Source organism: Gymnodraco acuticeps, unplaced genomic scaffold (assembly GCF_902827175.1).
Source record: "Gymnodraco acuticeps unplaced genomic scaffold, fGymAcu1.1, whole genome shotgun sequence".
Lineage (NCBI taxonomy): Eukaryota > Metazoa > Chordata > Actinopteri > Perciformes > Bathydraconidae > Gymnodraco > Gymnodraco acuticeps.
In genome coordinates, this window is record NW_022992244.1 from 560,298 (window position 1) to 587,383 (window position 27,086).

Consider the following 27,086-nt stretch of genomic DNA (forward strand, 5'->3'; position numbering starts at 1 on the left):
CCTCCGCCAATCACATGATCCCAGTATGGAAAACACGAAATGCGCATGCGTGGCATCCCAAATATGTTCATCTGCTCCTCCCATTCTTCGTCTAATGCTAGCTAAACAGCGATTAAGGTGCAATTAATTGCCATTTATATCCAACGTGGTCGATGTTTACGATAGTATTTTAGTCTCGGGATACTTTAATGGCATGAGTCTTTATTTTACATTTATTTCTATCGCCATTTGAGTCCGAATTCTGAGAAACTCCATTACCCATCAGACATCAATTATTGTCTGAACTCGGGCTAGTTGCTGTATATATTATTCCGCTGCACTGAGTTGCTTGGTCCCTTGCTGCTGCTCTGGTTGTGGTGCATTCCAGAAATTGCTCATACTTGACCGCACACGAGCAACAACTGTCCCCGGGCTGTGAGTCGTCTGGGATGGGTAACTGGAGTCCATAACTGCGCTCAGCAACTTCACCATAATGTCGGTAAGTTGTCACTTTTTTGTATTTTAAGTATCTCTCCATGTTGGAGTGCAGTGTTAGGTCATTTAGCGTGTGACACATGTGATATACTTTACGTTGCAGACCATTATATACCAAGAGAGGAGCATAATGGAAAGTGTTTGTGAGTTGCTGACCCACAAAGACAGTGTGTTCCCTTTTGGAGAGTAGGAGCAACAGTCACAGCAAGTAAAGACATGTTAACGTTTAGGCTGTTTTATTAAAGGGATGGCAATATTGCTGAGATCACTTGTGTGGGAACACATGTTACAAAACCTCATAACTCTTTCCGTTATTGCAAACTATTAAGCAAATGTATCTCTGACTCACTCATTTGGACACCACCGTTGAAAACTATGAAACTATAACATGGTTATATCATCTAGGGCTGCAACTAAGGATTACTTTCACAACTGTTTCAAATAATCTTTAATATCTTTAAAATGCCTGAACATAGTGAAATGTCCATGCATTTTCTTACAAGTTCTAAGGAAATATCCATAAATATATTGTTCTGTGAGTGAGTAGATATGATATTAAACAAAGAAAATAAGGAAACATTTGAGTGCCTGGAAAAAAAACTGCATAAATTACATGGAATGAATGTATGTATGTATGCTATTTACAAAAATAGTTGGCAGTTTTAGGTTTTTTGGTCGGCTACCCTTGCAAATTCAACACATTCTCACTCCATAATCGTCCAGGAGCGACGTTTGGTCAGGGTCCCGTGGCGTGCAGTTGTGACGCTCGCTCCTTCAGCTTCATAAAGGGACGCAAATAGCTTTCAACTGATTGCAATGTATTCCCATCTGCGGCGGGATTTGACGCTCATGGAAGCACGGCATTTGTTTGTGTCGGCTGCCCTTAAAGGCAATGTGAGCGTCTATTCCCATTGGATAATGGAGAATTGTACACCCAACCTCCAACTGCATTCCATATGAAAAAAAAACGTTTCGTAAAAGATCAAATCATACTTTATTCAGCAGTGCTTGCTTTACTCTTTGAAAGTCATCACATGAATGCATTGTAATAAATGGTTCGGCTGCATTAAATATATTACACATCTGTCGTAGTTCTTTATTTTTATTTATCTACAGATATCGGGCACATAATAGAACGGAAACTATTCTTTTACCGTTCAGTTTGAATTTCACAATAAAGTTAGTAGTAATATTTTGTTTTGATATTATTGTTTTTTATTAACTACTAGACCGCTGGGTCATGTTAAGACCATCTTTTCTGTGTTGCTGTCGGTTTTTTCCATCGCTTTTGTGTTACAAATATCAAAACAATAACTAAATATATCCGTCGTAAACTAAACCAGAAACAGCAGTATATTTTATTTAGTTAACACTGTAAACTTGACAGCTTTTTAACCCAAACCACCTACTGGTTAAAGCACGTCATTACACGTTTAGAGTAATGCAATGCAGGTAGATTGTGTTGCTTTTTAATGACTGTTTATAATACCTTTTTCTTTTATTATTATTAACTACTTGTTACTTGTTGCTAGGGACGCTGCTATCGATATTATTTCTGTTATGTTGTGTAACTGTTTAATGGTGTTATCTTTATTACCCCCTTCCCCGTCAATGTATAGTGTTGGTCCACAGCGCAAACGTATTAGTTTAACAAAATCCGCATCTAAAATTGTGGCATAGATAGCCTACGTTATTTTCCCCTGTGCAATTCTCCATTTACTCAACAATAACACATAATTATCCTTGTGTTTATTTATTTGTTTGATTAATAAACACAAGTTGGAGTCCGTCAGGACCGAGGGTCGGAGCAGCTCATTTGCTTTAGAGAATATTACACCGGGAAGTAAGTATTCTCTCCGCTTCGCTTGACAAACCCTGTGATAGTCCTCAAGCTCTGTGATTGGAGAGTGTGCTCCGAGGGTTACGCTGAGCCTCGAACAGCACTTGAAATGGGATGGAACCACGGCAGACTGTCCAAAACTGGATTTCAACGGGTCCACCGCGTCCCCCCCTCCCCCACCTCGTCCCCAGAACTACACATGCTGGCTATTGTGTTTCGCAACATGTTTTCTATCTATGGCACGTCTCTACTGGGAGTTGTAGTTTTAAAAGACGTTTTCGTATTTCCCATAATAAGAAGTTGCCAGTATTAAACTGTGTACATCCCTGGAGGTTTAGGGGATAGGAAACACTCAAATGTAAAACATATAATTAATAAATGGGTGAAAATTGCTTGTGCCCATAATGGGCAGCATTAATATATATACACACATGCCAGCTAAGGTCAGAAGAGCTGGTCTTATGTTTGTGACCCCTCCTGTTGTTAATTGATAACATTACATTACATTATAAGCCTGAAACATGCACTTGTCAAGGTTCAGAGGCAAATTTTGCAAATATGGCAGTAGCCATCGATCATCGTAAGATAAGATATACTTTATTGATCCCAAGCTGGAAACATTTGCGTTACATCAGCATGTGTAACAGTTGTAAATATGCAGTGGTGTTTATTTGTAAATCATTTAGTATAATCACACAAATTCTGTGTTTTATATTTAACAATTCTGTGTTCTTTATTTATTGATTGTTCAATACCTGACAAGGCCGGAGATGAAATATCTACATACATCTTATAAGAGTATAATACATGTATAATATCAGTTAAAATAAGTGCTTCAACATAGTTAACATTGCTGGAGGTATGCACAAATATTGATAGATGTCTTGTAATGCACTATTGAGGAACCTGCGACCCAAGTGTTTCATTCAATGCATAACTACACCGTTTGTGAATATGATGTCAATAAACCTTAGAAAATCTTGAAATCTTGAAAGGGATGTGCAAAATAGTCATTATATACAGTATTTAATTATCTATTAGTAGAGAATAACGAGTAATGAATATACTTTATAGGGATCCTATTAATATTTAATAATAAAAATAATACATTTCAATAACATGCTTTAACCACTAGGTGTCCCTTTATATCAGCTGTGCACCTACCATACAGCCATCTACCAATTGGATCAAATATAAAAGTCAGCCGAATTAGTGTTGATACTGCAAGGAGACGTATTGTGTGAAAATAAATATTAGATGTTGTTTAATTGCTGATATATTTATGATCCATGTCACGTTTTCAGTTTGTCTAGAAGTCTTCTCATCAGGGAACTACGGCAGATATGTAATATTTAATGCAGCCGAACCGTGTATTACAATGCCGTTATGTGATGCCTTTCAAAGAGAAAAGCAAGCACACTCGGAATAAATTATTATTATAATTTTTTTTAAATGTTTTCGGTCTGTTTCCGGTATTTGTTCATGACTGTGAGATGTGAGACTGGAATTGCACAGGGGAAAATAACGTATCTTTAGATGCGGATTTTGTTAAACTAATATGTTTTCGCTGTGGACCAACACTATACATTGACGGGGAAGGGGGTAGCAATAAAGATAACACCATTAAACAGTTACACAACAGAAATAATATCGATAGCAGCGTCCCTAGCAACCACCTTGGTAACAATGAAAACGTTCTATGGACGTAATTTCCTGAAGTAATCTTCGTAATAACTAGCAAACTAAAGATCATGTACATCCACTGCACACATAATCTGAGATAACAACTCATATTTCTCGCATCAAATGACATCAAAACGCATTTTAATGGCCAAACTAACTTTAAAATAGGCATTTTCCACCGAGAATAAAACGAAGTTCGGCCGTGTTTTTTTTCTTCTGCAGGGAGAAATTGTAAGATCACGTGACATAGACGCCAGCCATTGGAATGAATGGTGAAAAAAAAAAGGGGTTTGTCAAACAGAGCACATGCCATGGTGTAGTCCTAAACGATAGCTGGGGATTCTGGGTAGTATAGTGTCTTCTGCCATCCTTTACTCCGAAAAAATATTTGTTTCTCCGAATCGAAGGGGAAAAATACAAAAGCGTTGCACACAATTTAAACCAATCAATGTTGTGTAATTAACAAGGATAATCTGGTGTTTTTTAGTCGATGAGTAGTGCAGATATCACTGTAAAATCAATCGACAGTAAGGGGAATACTTACTTCCGGGTGTACAATTCTCCGTTATCCAATGGGAATGGACGCTCACATTGCCTTTAAGGTCAGCCGACACAAACGAATGCCGTGCTTCCATGAGCGTCAAATCCCGCCGCAGATGGGAATACATTGCAATCAGTTGAAAGCTATTTGCGTCCCTTTATGACGCTGAAGGAGCCTAGGAGCGACACAACTGCACGCCACGGGACCCTGACCAAACGTCGCTCCTGGACGATTATGGAGTGAGAGTGTGTTGGCAAATTGAATGTCATCACAACACTATCCTCCTGAAAGTGTGCCTGCCTTCTCCCATAGTGAACCATAGTCTAATAACTAGTTTAATTTCATTTCTGTAAGGATGATCAAAGAGGGTCAATGAGAAGACCCTTCATGGGCACACAACCAAATTGCTTTAATAGAAAATGTGCAAAATCTTTGCATGTTGGTCTGCATTTGCATTACCAACAGCTACATGGCAGAATTAAAAAGAAATGTCATAAGTTAAGGTGCTTGACATTAATTTAAAAGTACATGTGGGCTAAAAGCACGCACAAGAACAGATACAGTCCTGTGGAAGTGTACCCGAGGGTGTTTGTATAGAAATACGACCCTTGCAGTTTGCAGTCTCAACATTCGGCATGCAAACAAATATCAGCTTTTCTCAGGCGGTTTAGAAGATAAGCTCTCAATGATCACTGTAACAGGCCATAGGTTATATTGTTGACTCAAGTGTCTATATTTGACTTTCTAAGTGATGAATCATGCTGCCTTAGACTCTTGTCCTTGTTATCACTATTACAACACTTTGGCACTGTTTACATATTGCTTCGCCCTGTTGCTGTTGTTTGGTTCCTGACAATTTAACATAGAAATAATGGGATATAAGTGGAAGGTATAAAAGCAATAAACTACACTTTCATCTTTTCAAAATAACAATGTGCTAACTGTAGCGGCCAAAATCATAAAAATATAAGAAAGAAATATAAATTAAAGCGCCGCTGAGGCACCCGTCAGCTAATCTTACGCATGGGAAAGAATCAAGATCCGAGCAAAAGTCGTTTCAGTGCAATTTATTATACACACAAGCATTTCTCTTCCTTCTTACCCGATGGTAAAAAACCATAAGCCTACCGGGTGCGCCGCTCACTACCACCTGTGTCCCATATTTATAATGAGCAGGTATCCCCTCCCCCGGTGCCCAAAGGCTGCCTTTACAAAAACAGAGGCATAGTACAACTTATTTGATAAACTTAAATAAGAATTAAAAGGAAGATTTACTATAAACAAAAAAGAACAATACAATAAATGGATAACTATTAAATAATATAAGCTCCTAGATATGGCTTCATAACCATGCTGCGGCTTGGCTAGTTAATTAGAAGCCTGAAATGGTGATACACATGAGCAGTCAGACAGGTTTTAACACACCTTAATGGTAGCAGAATGTATTTGGCATATTATAATAATAATAATAATAATTAGGGCTGTCAAACGATTACAATTTGTAATCAGATTAATCACAGCTTAAAAATTAATTAATCATGATTAATCACCATTCGAACTATGTCCAAAATATGCCATTTATTTATGTATATTGTTATGGGAATGGAAAGATAAATGAAAGAAGGCGGATATATCCATTTAACATACAGTATCTATGTTTATTATAACATTTTTCTGCGTGTCAAAATGAAAGACAACCCACACACCTATCAATCATCAAACCGTGGGGTCTTAATTCATTACGTGTTGATTTCTATCAACGGGGGAGTACTTCAGGAAAGTCGACGGGGGGCGGCGGCAGCTAGTGGAGTACTTCGTGACCACAGAGTGTGAACGTTGTGATCAGCTGTTTTAGCGCAGTTCTCCAGTGAAGGGGGGGGGAGTCTCCCTCCGTAGCCGGTTGGCGTAGTTTTGGCACAATTCCGTTGTACAGACCGACGTTAACAGCAGCCCTGTCTGTGCACACGGAGACCGACTCTGTCGTCCGGTGATCTAGCCGCCTTCTGGAAAAGCTTCACAAGTACGTCGGTACGCAAATGCGCTTTGTGACACAAGTGACGGTACGCATTTCAGAGAGATTACGCACATAACCTGCGTACCAGTTATGTGCACCCCTGTACTACAGCAAAAGTATTCTCCGTCGGGACTTCCTGCAACAACACCACGCCGTTATCAAAGATGTTCTATTGAGAAGACGATCACTATACGTGACAAAAGTTTTCAAAACCGTGGCTACTGAAATCAATCTTACTAACTGCTCATGTGCAATTTACTCCGCGCGAGTTGGCAGACTTTATTTTGCTTCCTTTAACATCATTTTTCATGGTGGGGCTAAGCCAGAGCCATATAATAGAAGAGTTATGACATCTCCGTTCACTCCAATGGACCACTTGTTTACAGCAATGGCGGATCGTGGAGCCTCTCAATCGTTCCCCGGAAGTTAGCGCCAAGGCTAGCAGAGCTGTGGAGTTGCAGCATAATAGACCGTTCGTGACGGACTTTTAAAGGTAAGAAGAAGTTTAAAGATTTATATTGCGGATATTATCAGTACATCTGATTCAATTGAACATGTGTATTAAAGGATGTCAGTGGATTATTCCTAAATAGTAGATTTAGGGAACGTTTACAGATAACAGATCAAGCTAGGATACCGAAGCAAGTTAGCAACAGACGTTGAACAGCCTTTTAATTGTAAATTCCGTTCACTTAATGTCTATTTGGTCCAACGTTGTTGAATTAGAGAAGAGGGGCTTCTAAACGGGATTGTATGCGGGGGTGGAGGGAGTTAAATATTAGATAAATATAACTTTGGTGCGTGTAAGAGTGAGTGTTTTTAGCAGAGCCATATTGTGTCCTTGTGATTATGTTGATTATTACCTGTGTGTATAATGTTGCAGCTCAGCTGATTTTGGATTGATGGCAAAGGGAGAGGAACTTAAGTGAGAGTGAACACACAAGGTAAGTTTAATACTACTGTTTTATATAAGTAAGCATACTAAACATGTATTATATAAGTAATCTTGTTAGTAACCTACTGTATGGCAGGTGGAGGGGCAGTGATGTTACAGGTGGAGGAACAAGACTGCAAACTCACAAGACAGAGAAATCGAAGTTTGTTCTCCAGAGAAGAGGTTGATTTCACTTCAATTTTTTCACATTTTCTAAAGATGTGGAAATGGCACAAAAAAAAACTTGAGAGCTGTAACCAAGACAACTGTAACAACATGAGTAGACAGCCACCAAGGTTTTTCAAGTCCCTCTCTTACTCCATTTTGCCAACCCAAACTTCCAGGTACATGACGGGACACCTTGCTTGTTTTTGTTGTTTGCGCTCCTCTGGCAGGTGGAGGGCAGTGATCCCTTCCCTTCTTCCCTCAATCTTTGAGACTAATGTAAGTAGAAGACATGGCACTGTAAATGTTCGAACATTTAAAAATATTATACCACTTAAAAATAAGAAATATTACTTTTGTTACTAAGAGTTCATACTTATTATACCTGTGTCACCTTTCACACTATCGCTGTGATCATGAGCTATGGGCTTTGTAGATACAGGTCCCGGGGTGAATCGTGGTGCAGGGGCCCTTCTCTTTTTGACCACAGGGCGATGCACGAAGATGGTGGGTATAGCCTCTGCTCTCAGCCTAGTCTTGCCCTTTTTTGTCTTGACAAACTGGTCTGCATCAAAATGTGCCTGCGGAGTGACTTGAGGTTACTTCACACACAGAACAACTCAGTTTTGTCTGCCCACATACATATTCCATAGTGGTTGAATACACAGTATTAGGAAACACTTTATACTTACTGGACATGTTATACTCATTACATACTGTATATACAATATGACCAAGAATGTGGGACAACTTTATAGAAATTCATATCACATACGTTACTGATGCCATTTGTCATACTTTGTTAAACTCACAAATAATAAAGTTCCATAACTTCAGTTGGGAACAAAGACCACACCTTATCTCCCCAAGGCAATTTCCCATCCAATAGGTGTGCTATATAGGTGTGTATAACCCTTTCTCCTGTCTGTTTATCCCTCTTTCAGCACAAGAACCAGAGGGGGATTCAATGGAGCCTGAATACCTGCACTGAGACCCTCACCCTGCACCCTGAGTCTCAACTCTGTGTTTTTCAAGCCTTTCCCTGTTTTTTGTATTAAACAAAACATTAAGCTTTCCCAATGGTGTGGTTTTCGTTTTGTGAAAAAGTGCAAATGCAGTGTTTGTATATAAATCACATATTTTTATGCTGTTGGTCGTGAAATTGCTCCTGCTTCCTCCGCTCTGTGTCAGTGGGGAAGCTGTACATTCGTACTCCTTTCTCTGAGCGATTGGAGCATCCCCAGGCAGCACAGCAAACCATGGTGGCGACTAGGAGGCAGCACAGCAAACCAGGACAACACGGAGGAAAAGGCACAGACAAACTGCATGATATGCTATTCAATGTTTATTGAATTCCATGTATTTGCAATGGATGTTCCTAAAACAACACATTTAACATCATCATGCTGCTGCTAGTCCTTTGATAGTCACCTGTCGGTCTCCTGTCCTTTCTGAAAGCCATAAAGATGACATTAGTCATTTAGATAACTTGTGTCCTCAATTACCATGGTTACTGAAACTACCATGACTTTAAGAAAATGGTAGAAATTAATCTAACCTGAATTGTAAAGCATTACTTTAGATCCCCTCCCTCTAAATATATCAATACACATTAGAAAGTGATGCTCCTGACTACCATACAAGTTTAAGAAGATAATATTGGTTTTAAAGAATTCAAAGCTATAAATAAACAGCAACAGGCTCTTTAACCAAGGCACTGTTAGCCTACCATGTAAACTAGTTGTTCACACTAATCCTAATATTATCACTTAATATTAGCAAATTCTATTTTATTTTTAAAGACATATTGATGTAAATACATACACATATCGATTTGTTGTATAAATATTGCAAATCAAAACCTTTATTCACTAATAATTACCAAAAATCGTAGTTCTATCTCCTGTTATCAATGCATTCACATTGCCCGCCATGAACTTCCGGGGAACGATCCTCTTCTACATGAACCACGTGACGATAACCGTTTTTGGACTTCCGTTGTCGTAACTCTTCTATTATATGGCTCTGGGCTAAGCCATTTCTTGGTATGGGTGTAGCCTACCCCAGCCATACCCTGGCGCTGCCACTGGTGGCACGTATGGGGCGGGCCATTCTGCACATGCGTTAAATGCGTTAAATATTTTAACGCAATTAATTCAAAAAATTAATTACCGCCGTTAACGCGATAATTTTGACAGCACTAATAATAATACATGGTATTTATTTAGTGCTTTTCCAGGAGCTCAAAGACGCTTTACCTTACATTACAAGTTCGACTCTTTATCCAATGTGACTTACGTGTTTTGGCAGGAGTCTGGGGATACTATAACGCTACAGAGATGACAACTCACTATATTGAGATACTGGCCGATAGCAAAAAGTCATTGAATCAACATTGAGATATGGTCACGCTGAAGATTGTGTTCAACATTGAAGTCAGACATTGAAACAATAGTGAATGTGCTCGTTATGATCAGCATTGAAACAACATTGAATTTTCAACCAATCCCAACAATGAATCAATCTTGATTCAATTACGATATGATCAACATTGAAAGAATGTAGAATTGGATCAACATTGATTCAACTATATTATGCATTGCATTATACATTGAAAAAATGTTATTATCAGATTGCAAAAAGTCATTGAATCAACATTGAGATATTGTCATGCTGAAGATTGCAATTGATGTCGGACATTGAAAATAAACTAAAATGAACAAACAAAAAAAGAGCCCATTACTTATTCAGTTATTTATTCAGATTCAATGATATGAACATCTTTAACATCTTTTGTCCACAAGCACGAAAAACATTGTCTCTTAAGGTCCCATGTCATGCTTTCCTGGTTATCACCCGTCCCCTTGTTGTTATGTAGCTTTTTCTGCATGTAAACGGTCTGCAGAGTCACAAACCCTCAAAGTACACCCTGTAGCGAGTAAAACTAACAGAGAAGACCTGTCTATGCTGCCCCAGAACTTCTTCCTCAGTAAAGTGACGTAACGGGCATAGTGGTGTGACACACACACTCTCACTCAGCCTTATCTTTTCTCATCCGTGGCTGTGAGTGTGTGTCTGTGTGCTCAGGCTGAGTTCCTCTGTGTCTCGCTGTCTCACAGACCCCACGCAGCAACCAGGAAACAACACCAGTAATCCAGCTCACACTGTCCGCTCCCCGAGCCGAGCAGCGAGCCCCGCAACATCCCGCCAACACGGTACCCAGACCCCACGCAGCATTCTCATCAGTTTGTCATTACTGGTGTCATTTTCTGGTTGCTAACACCATTGTAACACATAATCACTGAGGTTCACCACCGTTACAGCTGTACATCAGCGAGACACAGGAACTCAGCCTGAGCACACAGACACACACTCACAGCCAGGCTGTGTGTGTAAATCCACGGAGCCGCAGCTGAGAAAAGATAAGGCTGAGTGAGAGTGTGTGTGTTACGCCACTATGCCCGTTACGTCACTTTACTCAGGAAGAAGTTCTGGGGCAGCATAGACAGGTCTTCTCTGTGTTAGAGTTTTACTCGCTACAGGGTGTACTTTGAGGGTTTCTGACTCTGCAGACCATTTACATGCAGAAAAAGCTACATAACAACAAGGGGACAGGTAATAACCGGGAAAGCATGACATGGGACCTTTAAGTGGAGGAAGCTCCTTAGAGACAATGATCTGGCCATCAACTGTAGTTCAAATTATATTTGCTCTGAAACTCCAGATGACATAAAAACCTGGCAACTGCAAACAGGGTTGTCATACTCGGTGGAAAGGCAGTCTTAACTATAAACTCAGATCTATAAGACCCCAGTTCAACATGAACGAAAACACCCCAACTTTAAACAATGTCCGTTTAACTATTTTTTCCTTGGTACACCGCCATTCCTCTCTGGTGCGTAACGTAGCCACTTCTGCACTCCAACCCTGAATGTCAATTCCGTCAGCCTGCGGTCAGCAGCAGCTGAAAAAAAAGAAGTTACATTTTTTGTTTATTGAAATAATAAGAAGAAGAAAGCTGCAATGGATGCGTTCCAGTGTGTACCGTTTAGTGTACTAGGTTTTCAGGCGGCCTTAATTGAGCAATTCACCCATCAACCACATCTTCATATAATTGATTCACACTATTACTCATTTCTGTCTACTCGCTCTGTGTCTCAGAGGACGGTAGTGGACAGTTCAGAAACGTGCCCATCAGTGACATCATCAATGGTCATTTCCAATTAGCTAGGAATAATGCCACTGGTAGGCAGGTTTCTGAAATGTCCACAGCCCACCTTTGAGATGCAGAGCGAGTAGACAGAAATGCTGCCATCCTATTATGAGCATTAATGAGGACCACTTATATGAAGATAAGGATAAGAATGGATGCATTTTGCATCCATTCTTATCAACTTGAGGAAGAAATGTAAAAGACTTATGAATTAAATTCAATATTTGCCAAATCTGTTGTAAAGTAGTAAACCTAGTATTTTGAGGTGCAGGCTCACCAAACATGCAGTCCTTTATCAGCGTGTCCTTGAAGGCCCTCTTCTCTCCCTTTCCCACCCAGTTGAGGATGCAGGCTAGACTGTTTGTCATGGCAGCGGATAGCATTCGCCGGATCATATTTTCCGAGTTGGTCCCTCCGACTAATGCCAGGCGGGTAATCTTAACAGACGAGAGAAAATGATTAGTGTGCTACAGTGTACTATGTAAATAGACATCTTCTCATTTATAAATAAATACAAATGTAATGAATTTGAACACATTTGTATTACCTCTAAGGAAGAAATAAGACCACTACTGTGTCCAAACTAATCGACAAACAATGCCAACAACCAAATTGGCAATCCTAAGAAATTGTCAAATATTGATTAAGAAAAATATTATCGTGATTCGCGAGGCGTATTTTTACAATATTTCTGTCAAACACACATCCAAGTGAAAAAGAAATGTAATGCATCCACTCCTACAATTCCAGACATAAGCCCTTAAGATTTCAAACAAGAAATGTAAGACTTTTAAAACTTATAAGGATCCACAGGATACCTGCAAATGCATACAGAAAATATTAGAAGCCTCGACAGATTATAGAGAAAATGCTTTGTGTAAAAATTGTTCACCATCTTTCGACGGACTGCTTCCTCCCTCAAAGCAGCTTCAGTCTCATCAAACTTCTCCTCGTTGGTGAGTGGAAGCATTATGGGGAAGTTGTCTTCTTGTAACTCTGGTCCAGCTCCATGAATGTTTAGTTTAGCAAGTTCCGTCTTTATAAAGTTAATGTCACGTGAGATCTGCTTCACCTCCATACATAGCTCGGTAAGCATCTTCGTGGTTGTCATGGCAGCAATGTCTTGAAAAATAAAAAAATAAAGGTTTTAATTTACATTTCAAGGATATATTTTTAATTTCCAATAATTTAGAATGACACTAAGTAACTCACTGATAAGTGTTTGCCAACAGTAACCATTAAAGCTGCACTATGTAACTTTCCTATTTACCCTGGATTTGAACACAGGTCTCCAGCACAACTGCTGAAATATTTACCACTGAGCTTATAGAGCCTGCCTGCTTGCTCGGGGGAGAAATTGACCATAAAGTCATAATTTTTGTCAAACCAAGGTCATGTCTCACCTAGATAAAGGATCTAAATGTCTCAATAGAAGAGCAGGGAGACCAAAATCAACCACCCCAATTTTAAGTGATATTGTATTAACACTACCATACAGATTGGACAAAATAACATTGTAATCACAAAAAGGTTACATAGTGCAGGTTTAAGTGCTTACATTTTAAGCCTTAACACCATGACAAAAAACATGAAAAGATGGGAAAGTCACAAGGGATAGGTTTCTCAATTCAGAAGGCATCAGTACGGTTAAGAACCTGCTCAGAAAATGATACTTGCCTTTCAACACTGCTTGATTCCTCTCCATATAATCTCCCCCGTGGTGTTTCTGGAGCTGAAGGGGGGTGGGATGGGTGCTGCGGGGTCAGGTGAGCCAAGCCCAGTGCGCTGAAGTCAGCTAATCTTGAGCCATGTGCATAGCTGGCACCGCCGTCTAAAAGACAAGACACCATTATTAATTGTTTACAAGTAAGCCATGAGAACCATTGGCCCATAGGAGCCGATATCCTGTTTCCGCAGCATGATGTACAAGTACACCCCCTGGACATGATGTACAAGTACACCCCCTGGACATGATGTACAAGTACACCCCCTGGACATGATGCTAGTATGTCGCAGGGACTTAACCCAATCCAACCCTTGATACTGAGTGCCAAGCAGGGAGATATCGGGTACCATTTTTAACAGTCATTGGTATGACTCGGTCGGCGATCAAACTCACAACCTCCCAATCTCAGGGCGGACACTAACCACAAGGCCACTGAGCTGCTATTCATTCTTTATATTGAACATGAATTTGGGAATTTTCCAAAAAACAACAACATTTAAGATGAGAAATACATACCATTCCTTGCTTTCTCTAATGGCATAGCGTGGTAGGGGCTGGAGTTATATGTTGGCAATCCTAGAAAAAGAGAGAAATAACTAAATAAGGCAAATGAGCACTATCAAAGTTGTTATCCGTGAGCACCATATAGCAATTGCACCTAGCTAGCCCCATATAGTTACTTTCCAACTTTAGATAAAGGAGACCTGAGGGATGAACACACTTGACTACAGAGTGAGTAATTAAAGAATAGTTTCCCACCTAAGGTGCTGATAATTCCTGTGATCCAAAGATAAAAGACATAATAGCCTATTAGTCTACTTAATAACGAGGGGTGCACTCAAGTGGCTGCCGATGACCATTTATTCAGGATACAGAAAATATGACCAACGTTTCGGAGAGACTGAAACATTGGGTCATATTTCCGGTGTCCTGAATAAATTGTCATCGGCAGCCACATGAATGTGCCTGACTTTTACACCATTAGTTTACTTACCATCATTACAGTGGTCCATTGACTGGTCCAACTCCGCCAAATAGCTTCCACAAAAGCCTACAATGAGAGAACACAAAACATGAACTATGAATGCTGTAACTCGGACAAAGCACATTTACATACTGTCCGCCCGGAGGTAGTAGTGTGAAGTAGGGGTCGACCGATTATCCAGACCGATATTCCGCATTTTACAGATTATCGCTATCGGCCTTTTTAAAAAAATTTTTTTTTTAAATCAAATTGCCGATAAAACTTTGGATCTGATGCGGCCGTTTCTCTGGTTGCAGTCACCACTCTGTACACAAGCAATGTCCCGATCCAATTCTATCAGTTTCCCAGTTACACAGGGTAGCGTCTTGCAGCGGATAAACTGTGAGGGGGGGGGGATTGCTAGTGGAGCCTCGCAGCAACTCTGCTTTCTGCACCACAATCTGGTGCTGCTGAATTGGGACTACTAAATGAGTGAGACTCAAATATCAGAAGTTCAGAACAAGTTTTAGTAGTTTTCATTTTATTTCTATTTCATTGACTTTACTCAGGGTCAGAGAGGAAACCAGTTTTAAGATGTTGAAAAGTTCAGCAAACATAAAAAGGCATTTCAAAGAAGTTGTGTTGGAGTTTGTGTTCTTCTACATTTTGAGACCAAGATTTTCTGATATTACTGCAAATGTATATCGGTTCCAAATATCGGTTATCGGTCTCGTTGATTACTAATAATCGGTATCGGCCTTGAAAAAGCCATATCGGTCGATCCCTAGTGTGAAGTGGTTCACTTACCATTGTCAGCCTGGTGAATTGACAGAACATCCTCCGAGTGGCTTCCTCCAGAGGCTAAAAGGGAACAAAAGACAGGAATAATGGATGCTGTAACTTTTGAACACATATCACATGACTGATGTTTGAATGTATTGTTGGAGGAACTAAATGCTTGTAAATTAAAGCTCACATGCAATTACATATTGTTCCTGCCATTTTAATAAGTAATGACATACCACTGCTTGCATTTGGGGTTGGTCCTGAGGGGTACTGGCTGGATTCTGGGAGCACTGTAGGACAATGAACATCAGGTGGCTTGGCAAATCTTCTCTTCACACAGCTGGTTTCTGACTCCATGTACACAGGATTTGGCCTGGAAAATAAAAATGAAACATTCAACATTCCCATTAATTGAACTAATTTGCCCCATGGCCCATTTCTGTAGAATGAGGCCGCTTGACGTACAGGTACACATAGAGATGACACTAGTCTATCACAGGACTGGAGGTGGGGTTTTTACTTATTGTTTACACAGAAACCAAGGATTATATATTTCAAGAGGGAGCGATCAAAGTAAACATCCTAAGCCTGCTTCCTCCACACTGGGAGTGCTGTGACCACTTTTCCATTGCATCTTATGAGCGGTTGGGTTCTTTTGGTTCCAGCCTATGCACGCATACTGGTTCTTATCAATGCGACGTTGTTTGATAAGGGTTAAAGTCAGGCCAGACATGGAACCTGACCTCCTACAGGAATTCAACTGTACCTTACTCTTCTTTTCCCACGTTCACCTGCTTCGTCCTCAGAGCTCAGATCAGTGGTTGGACATCCAGTATTCACATACTTTTCTTCGTATCATTTGGCCTTTTCCAATGAGTCTGTAAAAGAAAAAGCATAAAATAATAGGATGACATTTTACTGACTAGTCTCACTTGTGACACATATGTCATATGTGGTATGGCACCACACACATTCAAACTGCCATCCATAAAACGTGTGGATACCTATATACTTGAAAATAGACAATAGTAATGCAGTGACTACTTACCACAAGTAATCAAGAGCCGGACATTCGCATATGTGGTCCATCCTTTATGGGCCGTCATGTGTTCTTTAAGGGCCTTCAAATACATGTTTTTTGGAGGCCATAACAATTTACCTTCCTTTAGACTGAACCAGCTGGCAAGAACTGTTGCAGCTCCGCCATTTGGAAAAAGTACAACGGCCCAAAGCACCACCTCCCTTTCCATTCTGTATACAATAAAGGAAATAATGTAAATGATTAAAAAAAAAACCTGCTCATAAATCATAAGATGTCATTTACTCGCCCAGCAGTATGAGCGGTATGCTACTGCATATGAGCTATTGGAATAGCTATGAGGCCATTTCCTTCTGACTCTGGATACAGAACACATTTACGTTTGATACATCCAAGTTTACCAACCCCGATATTGTCACACAACTCTCTAACCTTGTATGTACCTATGCATGAGGACTCGCAGGGATAAGTGTAATATGATTCTTGGTGTCTGAACCTTTTGTAGATCATATATACCTCATCTTCTTCCTGGACTATATTCTGCACTACTGCAATACTATGTCCCACCTCAATACAATTATCCCCCTGCTTTGTAGACAAGGTAAAACGACTACTGGAGACCTTTGTGTACTGTACAGCAACACCGAAATGTTGAGGGAGTGGACCATCAGTGTGGATTTTCTGTAAGACTGGTTCATCTGTTGGTAATGGAACCTCACAACGTGGCTGTTCTGACAACCTTTTGACCACCTGTTGTAGAGGTTGGTGTGGCTTGCGTAAAAGATGCTTTATTTGGCCAAGATAATTCTCAAAAGGGAATCCTGAAACATTATCTAAAGGTCCAAATTGTTTGTATTCATCGGCTAAATGTATAAGCTGGTGTACACTGAACACAATCTGATCCCTGCCATACAACTGTCCAAAGTGTTCCACAAAGGAAATCATCAATCTATGCGCTAATTCAACCTTTTGGCCAGAAATTCCAGGAGACAAAAACAAATACATGGCCACTGAAAACAACATAAAGTTGTCATAAATCTCACTGGGAAGGCAATCCTTCAGAACTACAGGGCCCCAGTACAGTATGAAGGATCGGAGCTCTGTAGCTTTCCAACGATCCAGCTCATTCAAACCCCTTGGCTTGCGATTGAATTCACAAGGGGTGTGGGAATGTAACCCCAGCAGTTTGCTTGATATACTGTTAACAGTTTGTGAAGGAAGCCTAGTGGCTAGATTGTCATTTAACCACATATTCAACAGTTTTCTCATCACACCAAGACAACAGAGGTGCATATAATCTATTGGGAATGAAGAAACCATCTTTACTGTCCCTGTTAAAGGACTGAGTGTCTGTTTCAAGTGATGTTTTTCATCAATCATATCACAATAACTTGAGTCTGTCCTGAGCCTGACATTTGTTTCAGGATAAGTCATTTTCTTCCTCCACACACCATGTTGATCACACTTGTCACACCCTGAATAGCCATTATGTGACTTGATATTCTTAACGTAGGCTCTGGCTGGAGCATCACACACAAATGAGGAAACCCGTACTTTCAATCGGTTACCATTATGAACAACGCCATTAGCCAGTACATTTTTAAGGTCGCTAATAAATTGCTGCAGATACTCAACAACACACTTGGGCTTGCTTAAACCACAAAAGATACCGACAATAAAGGGGGACTTAGTATAATCACATTTCAGAATTGCAAGTATAGGCCAGAATTGAAGTCTTGAACTCTTAAAGAGAGGGAGACCATCTATGTTGAACTGTAAAGTAAGAGTTCTGAGGCTCACTGGTAAACTCAAACATTTCAATCGTGAAAGTATCCCTTGCACCAATCCAAAATGGTAGTACTCGCCACCTTGCATTTGAGTGGTTGCAACATCATGTTGTGTTCTAAGCAGAGTTCTTCCATCCTTAGGGAGCATAGGGTGAAAAAGCTTTAAGATGGACAGCAGAGCAGACAAAGCAACCAGACTGATTGAGTAGGATGTTGCCCAATATCTTAGGCTCCTCATAAGCAGATCCTGACTAGGCTGATGCTCGTCATGGCTGTCGGAGTCAGAATCTGATTCAACATTCCCAGCCACACTACCATCAGTATGATCATTTCCCATTTGTACATGATCTGATTCAACTTCATCATCTCCAGCTAAACTACCATCAGTATGATCATTTTCCATGTGTACATGGGAAGCTAGTGGTGTATCTAGTTGGGAAACGTGTGAGATTCTGAAGGGTGGTTCCCTATTCACACAGGGGTCTAAATGTGACTTGTTATTATAAAGAGTTTCCTCGTATTCCTTAAGGATATCTTTCTCCATGTCCCTTACAGTTCTGATGACTCTACGTCTTTTAGACCAATAAGAAGCCATCTTAGGTAAAGAGAGGTGGCGCTGCTATAATTACTTTACTTGGCCTTGTGTATTGCAGTGATCCCCTTGACTCGTCTTGTAGTATAATCCTGAAAATGGAGGAAAACAAAGCCGATTAAAAAACAGTATGCATAAACTAACAGTACAAATATATATCAGCCTCCTGGTGCAATGCAAATATAACTGTACTGACGAAATTCCCTAGAATTACACGTTTTATTCCATGGGTCTTCAACCAGGAGTCCAGGACCCCTAGGACATACATTTTACCCAAATATCCTATATGATGCTTTAGCTTGACTGTATCAGACCAACTTTGATGTAATTTCTGTAGGATGTAGGGATGCCAGAAACTGACCATGATCAAAATCGGCGGGGTCGGTGTGTGGCAAGCTGCAGCAGCAGTCTGCTCAGGGCAGCCTGTGCTGCTGGCTTCCTCCAAGTTTTACAGTCAAAACTGGTGTTGTGACCAATGGCCATTTACAATTATTAATACTATTACTATTATTAGTCTATATTTTGGTTGAAACTAAGCCAGAAAAAAGAAAAAAAAAACATAAATAATAAAAAAATATATAAATAAAATCGAATTTTAAAAATAATCTTCGATTATGGAGACTGTAACGAATAATAGATTAATCGCTGGCATCCCTAGTAGGATGGTAGTTTAATGTCAGATTGTGTTAGCTAGTGTATCTGCTGCGTTAGCTAGGTGCTAGCCAGGGCAAGAAAATATCAACTGCGTCATGCGATGAACTGTTTAATTAATTTATGATATAGGCTATATTATAACAAAAAATATGCACAATTTCACCCAAATATCCTAAATAATGCTTTAGCTTGACTGCATCAGTGGACACTTTATGTAATTTCTGTAGGATGGTAGAGTTTAATGTCAGATTATGTTAGCTAGCGCTGCGTTAGCTAGGTGCTAGTCAGGGCAATAAAATATCAACTGCGTCATGGGATGAACGACGTTAAATTCGTTGATGATATATATTATTATAAGTAATTAGTTCCCTCTTTTGCGCTCTGAATAGCCTAAAAAAACATAACAGGGTGTAACTGAGGTGAACATATAGAGTAGGCATGCACAACGGTCATGTTACATTTCTTACCGATTTGTGATATCTGTCTCTTCTCTTCAGGCGGTTTGGCGGCAACTGAACTGCCTGCCTTCCTCCACACCCTGAGGTGTACGCTCTTTCACGTGACCAACGTGCTTTCAAGATTAAGTGCAATGTGCAACAGGCATGACGGGTAATCTGTGACGTTTCGCTCTCTCAAAAATTGGGCCATTTTGTCTTCATGCACAGCAGCTCTCATAGGAAAGAACCAGACCCCGCCTCCGACGCTGGGTCATGATCTCGCCCGAGAGGAGCGCCACACGTTGAAACAATGTCAATTCAATGTAGGGAATTTCAACGTTGAAAAACCGGCATCTATATTACATTGATTCAACAACATTTTTTCAAACGTTGAAATGGTATTTGTAAAAACACATCGAATCAACATTGATTTTTCAACCTCAACCAAAAATAACCAATCTAACCAAAATCCAATGTTGAATTAATATCTTTTGCTATCTGGGGGAGAACACACTGCCCTATTAATAACATTTCCCAGATCAGAAAATAGTTTAATAAGCGCCATGTTATTATAATAAGATGTAAACACATCCTGGTTACATGGAATGCTCATCCTGTGACCTCTAAACTACAAGGATGCACATAGGGTGTACACACACACACACACACACACACACACACACACACACACACACACACACACACACACACACACACACACACTACATTGCTCTGTCTGTCAGCCCCACAGCAGCAGCAGTAGAACAGAGTGTGCTTTTGTTGGACAGTCCTTCCTGTGTTTGTGGGGCAAGATCAGCTGAAACACTATTTGTCTGGATCATAATTGTTTTGTTTTGTTCAAGGAATACAACAATGATATGTAGAACAAAGGAGGTATTGAGTGTGGTATTAAGAATCATTATAACGTGAGATGCTCTCAGTCATTGCAGCAGTAGATGAAGCCGAGGAGCACTGAGCACAGAGCAGTGCAGGAGCGCTCAGTCTTACTGATCTTGGTGGGAAAGTGGCTGAGTCAGCGTTTCTGTAACACCTGGCCCTATTCATAAAGGTTCCCAGAACAAAGCCGCTCCTTGTGACGAAACTCTATAACTATGAGAGTAGAGCGGAGGATATTTGAATACGTTTACGAGTTTAAAGGTAGTTTAACTGGATTAAAGGGGATGAAAATCCTACAGATCAGAACGTGCAGGGATGTGTGCCGCCTTGTTTTCTTTAATTTGATCGCCTTATCACACCTTTTCAAAAGAATGGGTCATACAGTCTATGGTCATACCTAGCAACAAGGCAAACCACACCTTCTCTATCAGGGTACAATGTTTTATCCCTTCTTGCTCATATTTGCCTAGGAAATCATAAGATAAGACTCCTTCCTTCAGATCATATTTTTAAGAAGGTTTGTGAATATGGTCGCCTGTGCTGCATTCATGATGTTTTTCTGAATTGGAACGAAGCTTTGAAACGTAACCATAACCAGTGAAGCGTTGAGGGGTTTTCATTGTTCTCTCCTTCCTTTAGATGACTTTTGGCTGGTCGAGCAGCGTGACTCTGCTGTTTGACTTCTGGGATGTGCACGGGCCTGCAGGTAAGATGCAGAGTCTGACAAACGTCTCGCTTCAGAGGACACACACACACCGATCTAACGTCTACCGTTAGCGTTTACATCTTAGAACCAGCTAACTGTAATGCTATGCCTATACAGACATCAGGATAACTTTATATAACATCATACTCATAGCAAGCTTGAGCAAGGGTATTTTAATATGTTTCACTTGCTGTAATGTCGTGCCTGGTAGCTGGAAAGAGGTTCCTAAAAAAGCCTTTTCCTCAGTGGAGGTTAGCAGCTGTCATGATTCCCATCAGTTTCACTGGAAACAAACGTTGACCTGCTTCATAATAAACTCCTGCAGTATGATAAAGCCTGACCAAATATTTATTAAGCCAAGACCAATATTTAGATTATAAAAAATCATCCAGCATTAAAATACACATATAAAATCACACCACATATTTTAAATGTAGTTCTAAAAGAATTGTGGAATTGTTTTGATGTGCTTTTCCTCGATCTGAGGACAGTTAACCGGATTTTCTTCTCCTTTTTTTTTGTTGACAAAATACGCCTAGCCTTTCAATGCATCACTCTTAAATGTTTTGACGCATGTGGTTGTGCTTTTAATGAAATGAACCATTATAAGCTACCTTTATTTTGATTTAGATACCAAATATTGTCAAGTAAACAAAGCAGTTAAACTAGTTATTGGGGCGAGTTCTCAACATACAGGTCAGTACTGTTACCTACAGTATATATCCATAATATTAAACAAAATTATCCACATTATCCCTTTTTAAAAATGTCTAACAGTTTGAAAAATGACACTAATTTGCTTTCTCAGATGCAAGAGACTCCAGGAAGTCTCTCCATACAGCCAAGAAATCACAATATTATAATGTACAGATATATATGAGGAAGTATATGACCGCTATTATCTTATGGTATCAAATGAGCGGTTTACTAAGTTCTGCTGTGTGTGTGTGTGTGTGTGTGTGTGTGTGTGTGTGTGTGTGTGTCTGTGTGTGTGTCTGTGTGTGTGTGTGTGTGTGTTCAGGGATGGTGCTGTCGGTGTTTGTGGTCCTGCTGCTGACGGTGTTCTACGAGGTGCTCAAAGTGTGGAGGCTGTGGTTGAGCAGGAGCTCTAAGCTGGCCCAGCCTCAGTCTGCGTACGCCCCCCCCCCCATCCTACCGCAGCGACAGCACCGCAGCGCTGGAGAGCAGCCCCTCCGAGTCCTCGCTGAACCCCATGGAGCCCCCCCCTCCCGCTGCTAACACCACACACAGGTCAGGGTCCTGAAGTAGAAATAGCAGAGTCATCAGAATCACCTACTTAAAGTATCGCTAGGGAATGTTTATTGCTATATAACATTATTTTAGAATAAAATAAAATAAATAGCACTTGGACTCATAAATAAACTTATTAGATGTCATTTGTTTTAGTCCATAACTCAAGTGATGACAGACATGTATATGAATTGCAACTTCACTAATTGGCAGAGGCTATATATATTTCTATATATAGATGTATGTGACTGTGACCTGCCATAATGGTTGAACCTAAAACAAAAATGTACAGTTCAGGACTTGCAAAATCCATCTTGACAGACTGAACTCAAACTATTCTAATGAATACAGCATTTTAGGTAATGAATCAGGGTGGGGGGAGAAAATTGATTAATGTAAGAGTTTAGACAGATTCTAGAAGTCACTGAGAATTAAGCAACTTACAGTATACAGTATATATGTTTTATACACGGTGTATCCCTCTCTCTCTCTCTCTCTCTCTCTCTCTCTCTCTCTCTCTCTCTCTCTCTCTCTCTCTCTCTCTCTCTCTCTCTCTCTCCTCTCTCTCTCTCTCTCTCTCTCTCTCTCTCTCTCTCTCTCCTGCAGATGGCTGCTGCATGCGATCCAGACGGCCCTCCACATGCTGCAGGTGTCTCTGGGGTACATGCTGATGCTGTGCGTCATGTCCTACAACACCTGGATTTTCCTCGGGGTCGTGGTGGGCTCCGTCCTCGGGTATTTCATCTCCTTCCCTCTCGTGGTTCACAAATGATGATATGGACATACTTCAGACACAGGGTGGATTTTATCTGTATTTGTTCCCTGAGTTAAGAGGATCTTATGCTCTGGATATTTGAGGGGAAACCACCTAATTTGAATTGTGTTGTTCTGCTTCTTAGTTGTGTTTTGTGAAAATGTGAACACTAGGCTAGGACAAGGGGAGTTCCTAATACGCTGAATGATAAGATGAGCAACCCAACACACACTACTGCTGCATGAAACACATCTGGATATTGAAACTAAAATATTATGCACAAACTCATTTGCACTGTCTGTGAGCAGCACTGTGTCCCTCTTTAATCTGTGGCCTCAGGGCTCTTTAGAGGTCACTTTGACTGGACATACTTAGTAGTATCATTTGTCTTTGACCAGAGGAACAATATGCATATTTGTATCGTTTTTCAGGTGTTTTCTTTTATGTTAAAGAGATACAACATTGTGTTTCTGAGGCGTAATCTTGCTCATTTTATGAACAGCAAACATCTAGGAGGAGATTGGAGTTTAGTTTAATTGGACTCCAGCATTTAAATTCTCCACAGCAGAGGAACGACAACAATGTAAAGAAGGGAAGTCAGGCTCGTGGCATATTACGGTTATTTCTGGTCAACAGTGTCAGACGCAGACTCGCACTCTGAGCTGAGATTGGCGGTCAGAGGGCTTTTGACAGGGCTAAGAATCAGGAACTGAATCTGTGATCGCGGTTTGTAAACTTCTCTAATGTGTCATCTTGGTTCACGGACCTTCTCTCACGTGAAAGACAATCATGTGGTTCGTGGCAATCATTGACAACCCTTGACCTGCAAAGAAAAGAACCCTGAAACCGACTGTTTGAGTTTTTAAACTAGTTTTAGACTAATTCCAGTTAGTGGTTTGTTGAAAATAATAATAAATGTCTCCTCAATGCGTTTCTGTCGCAAGAACTTGGCCGACAAAAATAAAGAATAAAGTTGATGAAATAGTTGTATTCATCCATATTTTAATATGTATATACAGTTTATTGCAAGAAGGGAAAGGCACTAGACAAACAGCTGCTCACACCACAGACAGATACTTGTAATAAATAAACAGGAGAAGGGGACGGACAGTTTGTTGCATTGGAACGAATGGTTCGGAACAAACTCTAAATGTGCCTTGGATACAGTGAGTGGTTTTATTACAGGTCACTGAATCATAAAAATGAGAGTTAAAAGTTTTCCCTAATTTCATTTGAAAATACATTGATATGTAATTGCAATTTTTTAAAGATGTTCCTGCAAAGAAATATGTAATTTGATACTAATTCTAATAAAAATGAAGACATGAAATTATATGTTTGTACTTTATTTCCAAAAATGTTCTTTCTTGTCCCCCTCTTGCTTTTACTGAAATGTATGAAGAGTGTTACTGATGGGAACATTTGACTTAACATCAGTTGATGCATGGCAGGTCAGCAGAGCATGGACAACGTGAAGTTTATGGCCTTGTATTCAATATATTTGTAGAATCTAATATCCCTATGCTTTGTACAATATAAAATTATTATTTTTCAGGAAACTTTTCTATGACATTTTGCAGGATTAAAAGTTTCATATGTAAAGTTTTACACCATTTTTGTATTCAGATAAGGAATTGAGACCTCATCCATTTCCCCCAGGTTAAACATCATTTTATATTAGAAAATATTGGCTTTGAAGAACAATTGCCACTGGATTGTCATTATAAAATAAAATATCAGTGATATTTGGGAAACCGAAGACCATTAAGATCTCCCTCATCATGGAAGTGCAAATCATGTTTGACTAAATATTTAGTGTTGAAACATAATGGCCATTTGTGAATACAGGAAAAGCTTTAAAGAACTGCATAAGAAAATTACATTTTATAAAAATAGATACTATTATTTAAAAATAATAAACACAATTCCCCAAACAACATCGTAAAGGTTGATTGTCGCACCCCCTGCTGCCTATGTAGAGGCTGTGCATAAGAAAGCAAAACAGAAAAAGATACCTGTAGTATAACTTGAAAACATCAATAAGTTAGTTTATTACCACATCCCTGATCCTTGTATTGGACCCTTAGCATGTTTACATAGCATAAACGAGCAGTGTCTTGAAGAAATCTGCATTGAGACTCGATAAGTTGCACAGAAAGAAACCAATCACCAAATATTATAAAGTCAAGAGGCGGATGGGAGAGCTGGTTGTGGAGTGTGCAATATTAACAACAATGCACTTCAACTTAAAAGGAATATTTCTCCCCCATAATGATCATTTGTTTATGAATTACTCACGCTATGTAACCTTAAATACTTTAAAAATGTAAGTAAATGGGAACCAGCTTTAACCACAGCGAAACTACATCAACAAGTCTGTTCACAAACTTTCCTACAAATTGTGCAGAATAATCAAATGTATCCAGTCATATGCTCACTTATTCATAAACATACATTTAAATAAATCCTTACTTTAATTATGTATTTATAACAAATATAAATAATAAAGTTGCTATACGCGTACTGATTTATGTTTCCCATGGAGTTTTTTTTTTTTTAAATGAATAAACAAATGATTATTTTGGGGGTGAACTGGTCCTTTGATCCCTTGAAACAGTCCCTATTAATTCTCTCCCATTACATGTGATGCACTCTCCAGTTTTAGAGTTCTGTTCGGAGGATTGTCTTCCTACGCTAAAACCACTTCCACATCCATCGGGTCAATAATGTTGTCCTCTCCGTTCAGACCGTTTGTGATTGGCTGAGGCTCGTCTTCTTCCTGCCCCTCATTGGCTTGCGACTGGAAGCCGCTGTCGTCCTGCAAGCTCGAGTCTGTGACCACCTGTGGTGCTGGAGACGACTCGTTATCTGATTCCGCTGTGGAGACTTCTGCAATCTTTTCGCTGTCATCTTCCTGTACCGCTATCTCGATTTCCTCGATGGCGTTCTGGATGGCCGCTTCCTCCGTATCCACTTCCTGCTTCTTGCTTCCCACCAGCTCCTGGAGAATTGTCTGCGGGGATGTCTTATCTCTGGGAGACTTCATTGGGACGTCCTCTCGCACGGTGGTGACGTGTGTGACATCCATCTGCACACTGTCCTCCAGGGTCACGGTGCCCGTTGTTGGCTCCGTCCCGTTGGTGATGTCGCTCTTGGTCTCCTCTACAACCGGAAGCCCCAACGCCACCACCGGGTTGATCAGACCCCTGATTTCATTCACGCTGTCAGGAGATTTGGGGTCCTCCGACGGGCCGAGGTCCTCCTCTTCCTCGCCCTCACACATCTCGTCGTCCTCCTCAGGGATGAGCTCCACGCCTGGGACCTCCATGCAGGACTCGAAGGGCAGAGGCAGCCCGTCCAGCTGGATCATGGACACCACCTGCCGGCGCCTGCTCGCAGAACCCCCTCCTTTAACGCCGTCGCCCCCCTCGGGCTCATCGGCCCCAAATTCGGCAGCCCAGTCCACCGCAGAGCTCTCTCCCAGCAGGTGCAGGTTGGGGTCGCTGTTGGTCAGAATCATGCTGTCTCTGTACAGGTTGTGTCTCCTCTGGACCGCGGCCTCCTTCACAGCTGGACAAAGAGAGAGAACAGGAGAATCAGTTGCTTTGTAAACGAGAACGCTTGATAAT

The 27,086-nt window shown here is 40.4% G+C and overlaps 2 protein-coding genes and 1 long non-coding RNA gene across 3 annotated transcripts in view; 1 reads left to right on the plus strand and 2 right to left on the minus strand.

The window, feature by feature from the left end:
• The first annotated feature begins 64 nt into the window (after positions 1–64).
• On the plus strand, positions 65–24,787 carry slc31a2 (solute carrier family 31 member 2). The gene is given in 5 exon segments (XM_034206349.1): positions 65–478; positions 21,386–21,452; positions 22,474–22,592; positions 22,594–22,703; positions 23,310–24,787. Coding segments are annotated over 5 exon segments (468 nt in total). The 5' UTR covers positions 65–472; the 3' UTR covers positions 23,476–24,787.
• LOC117539971 lies at positions 16,484–19,912 on the minus strand. Its single transcript, XR_004568097.1, has 3 exons — positions 19,880–19,912; positions 18,796–18,850; positions 16,484–16,591 (listed from the first exon to the last, which is right to left on the minus strand). It is a non-coding gene; the product is annotated as an uncharacterized LOC117539971 (long non-coding RNA).
• niban2a (niban apoptosis regulator 2a) overlaps positions 24,443–27,086 on the minus strand; it is a 32,828-nt gene continuing 30,184 nt past the window's right edge. Inside the window, exon 15 of the mRNA XM_034206348.1 lies at positions 24,443–27,027. Coding sequence (XP_034062239.1) covers positions 26,147–27,027 — 881 coding nt within the window. The 3' untranslated portion in view covers positions 24,443–26,146. The remainder of the gene's footprint in view (positions 27,028–27,086) is intronic.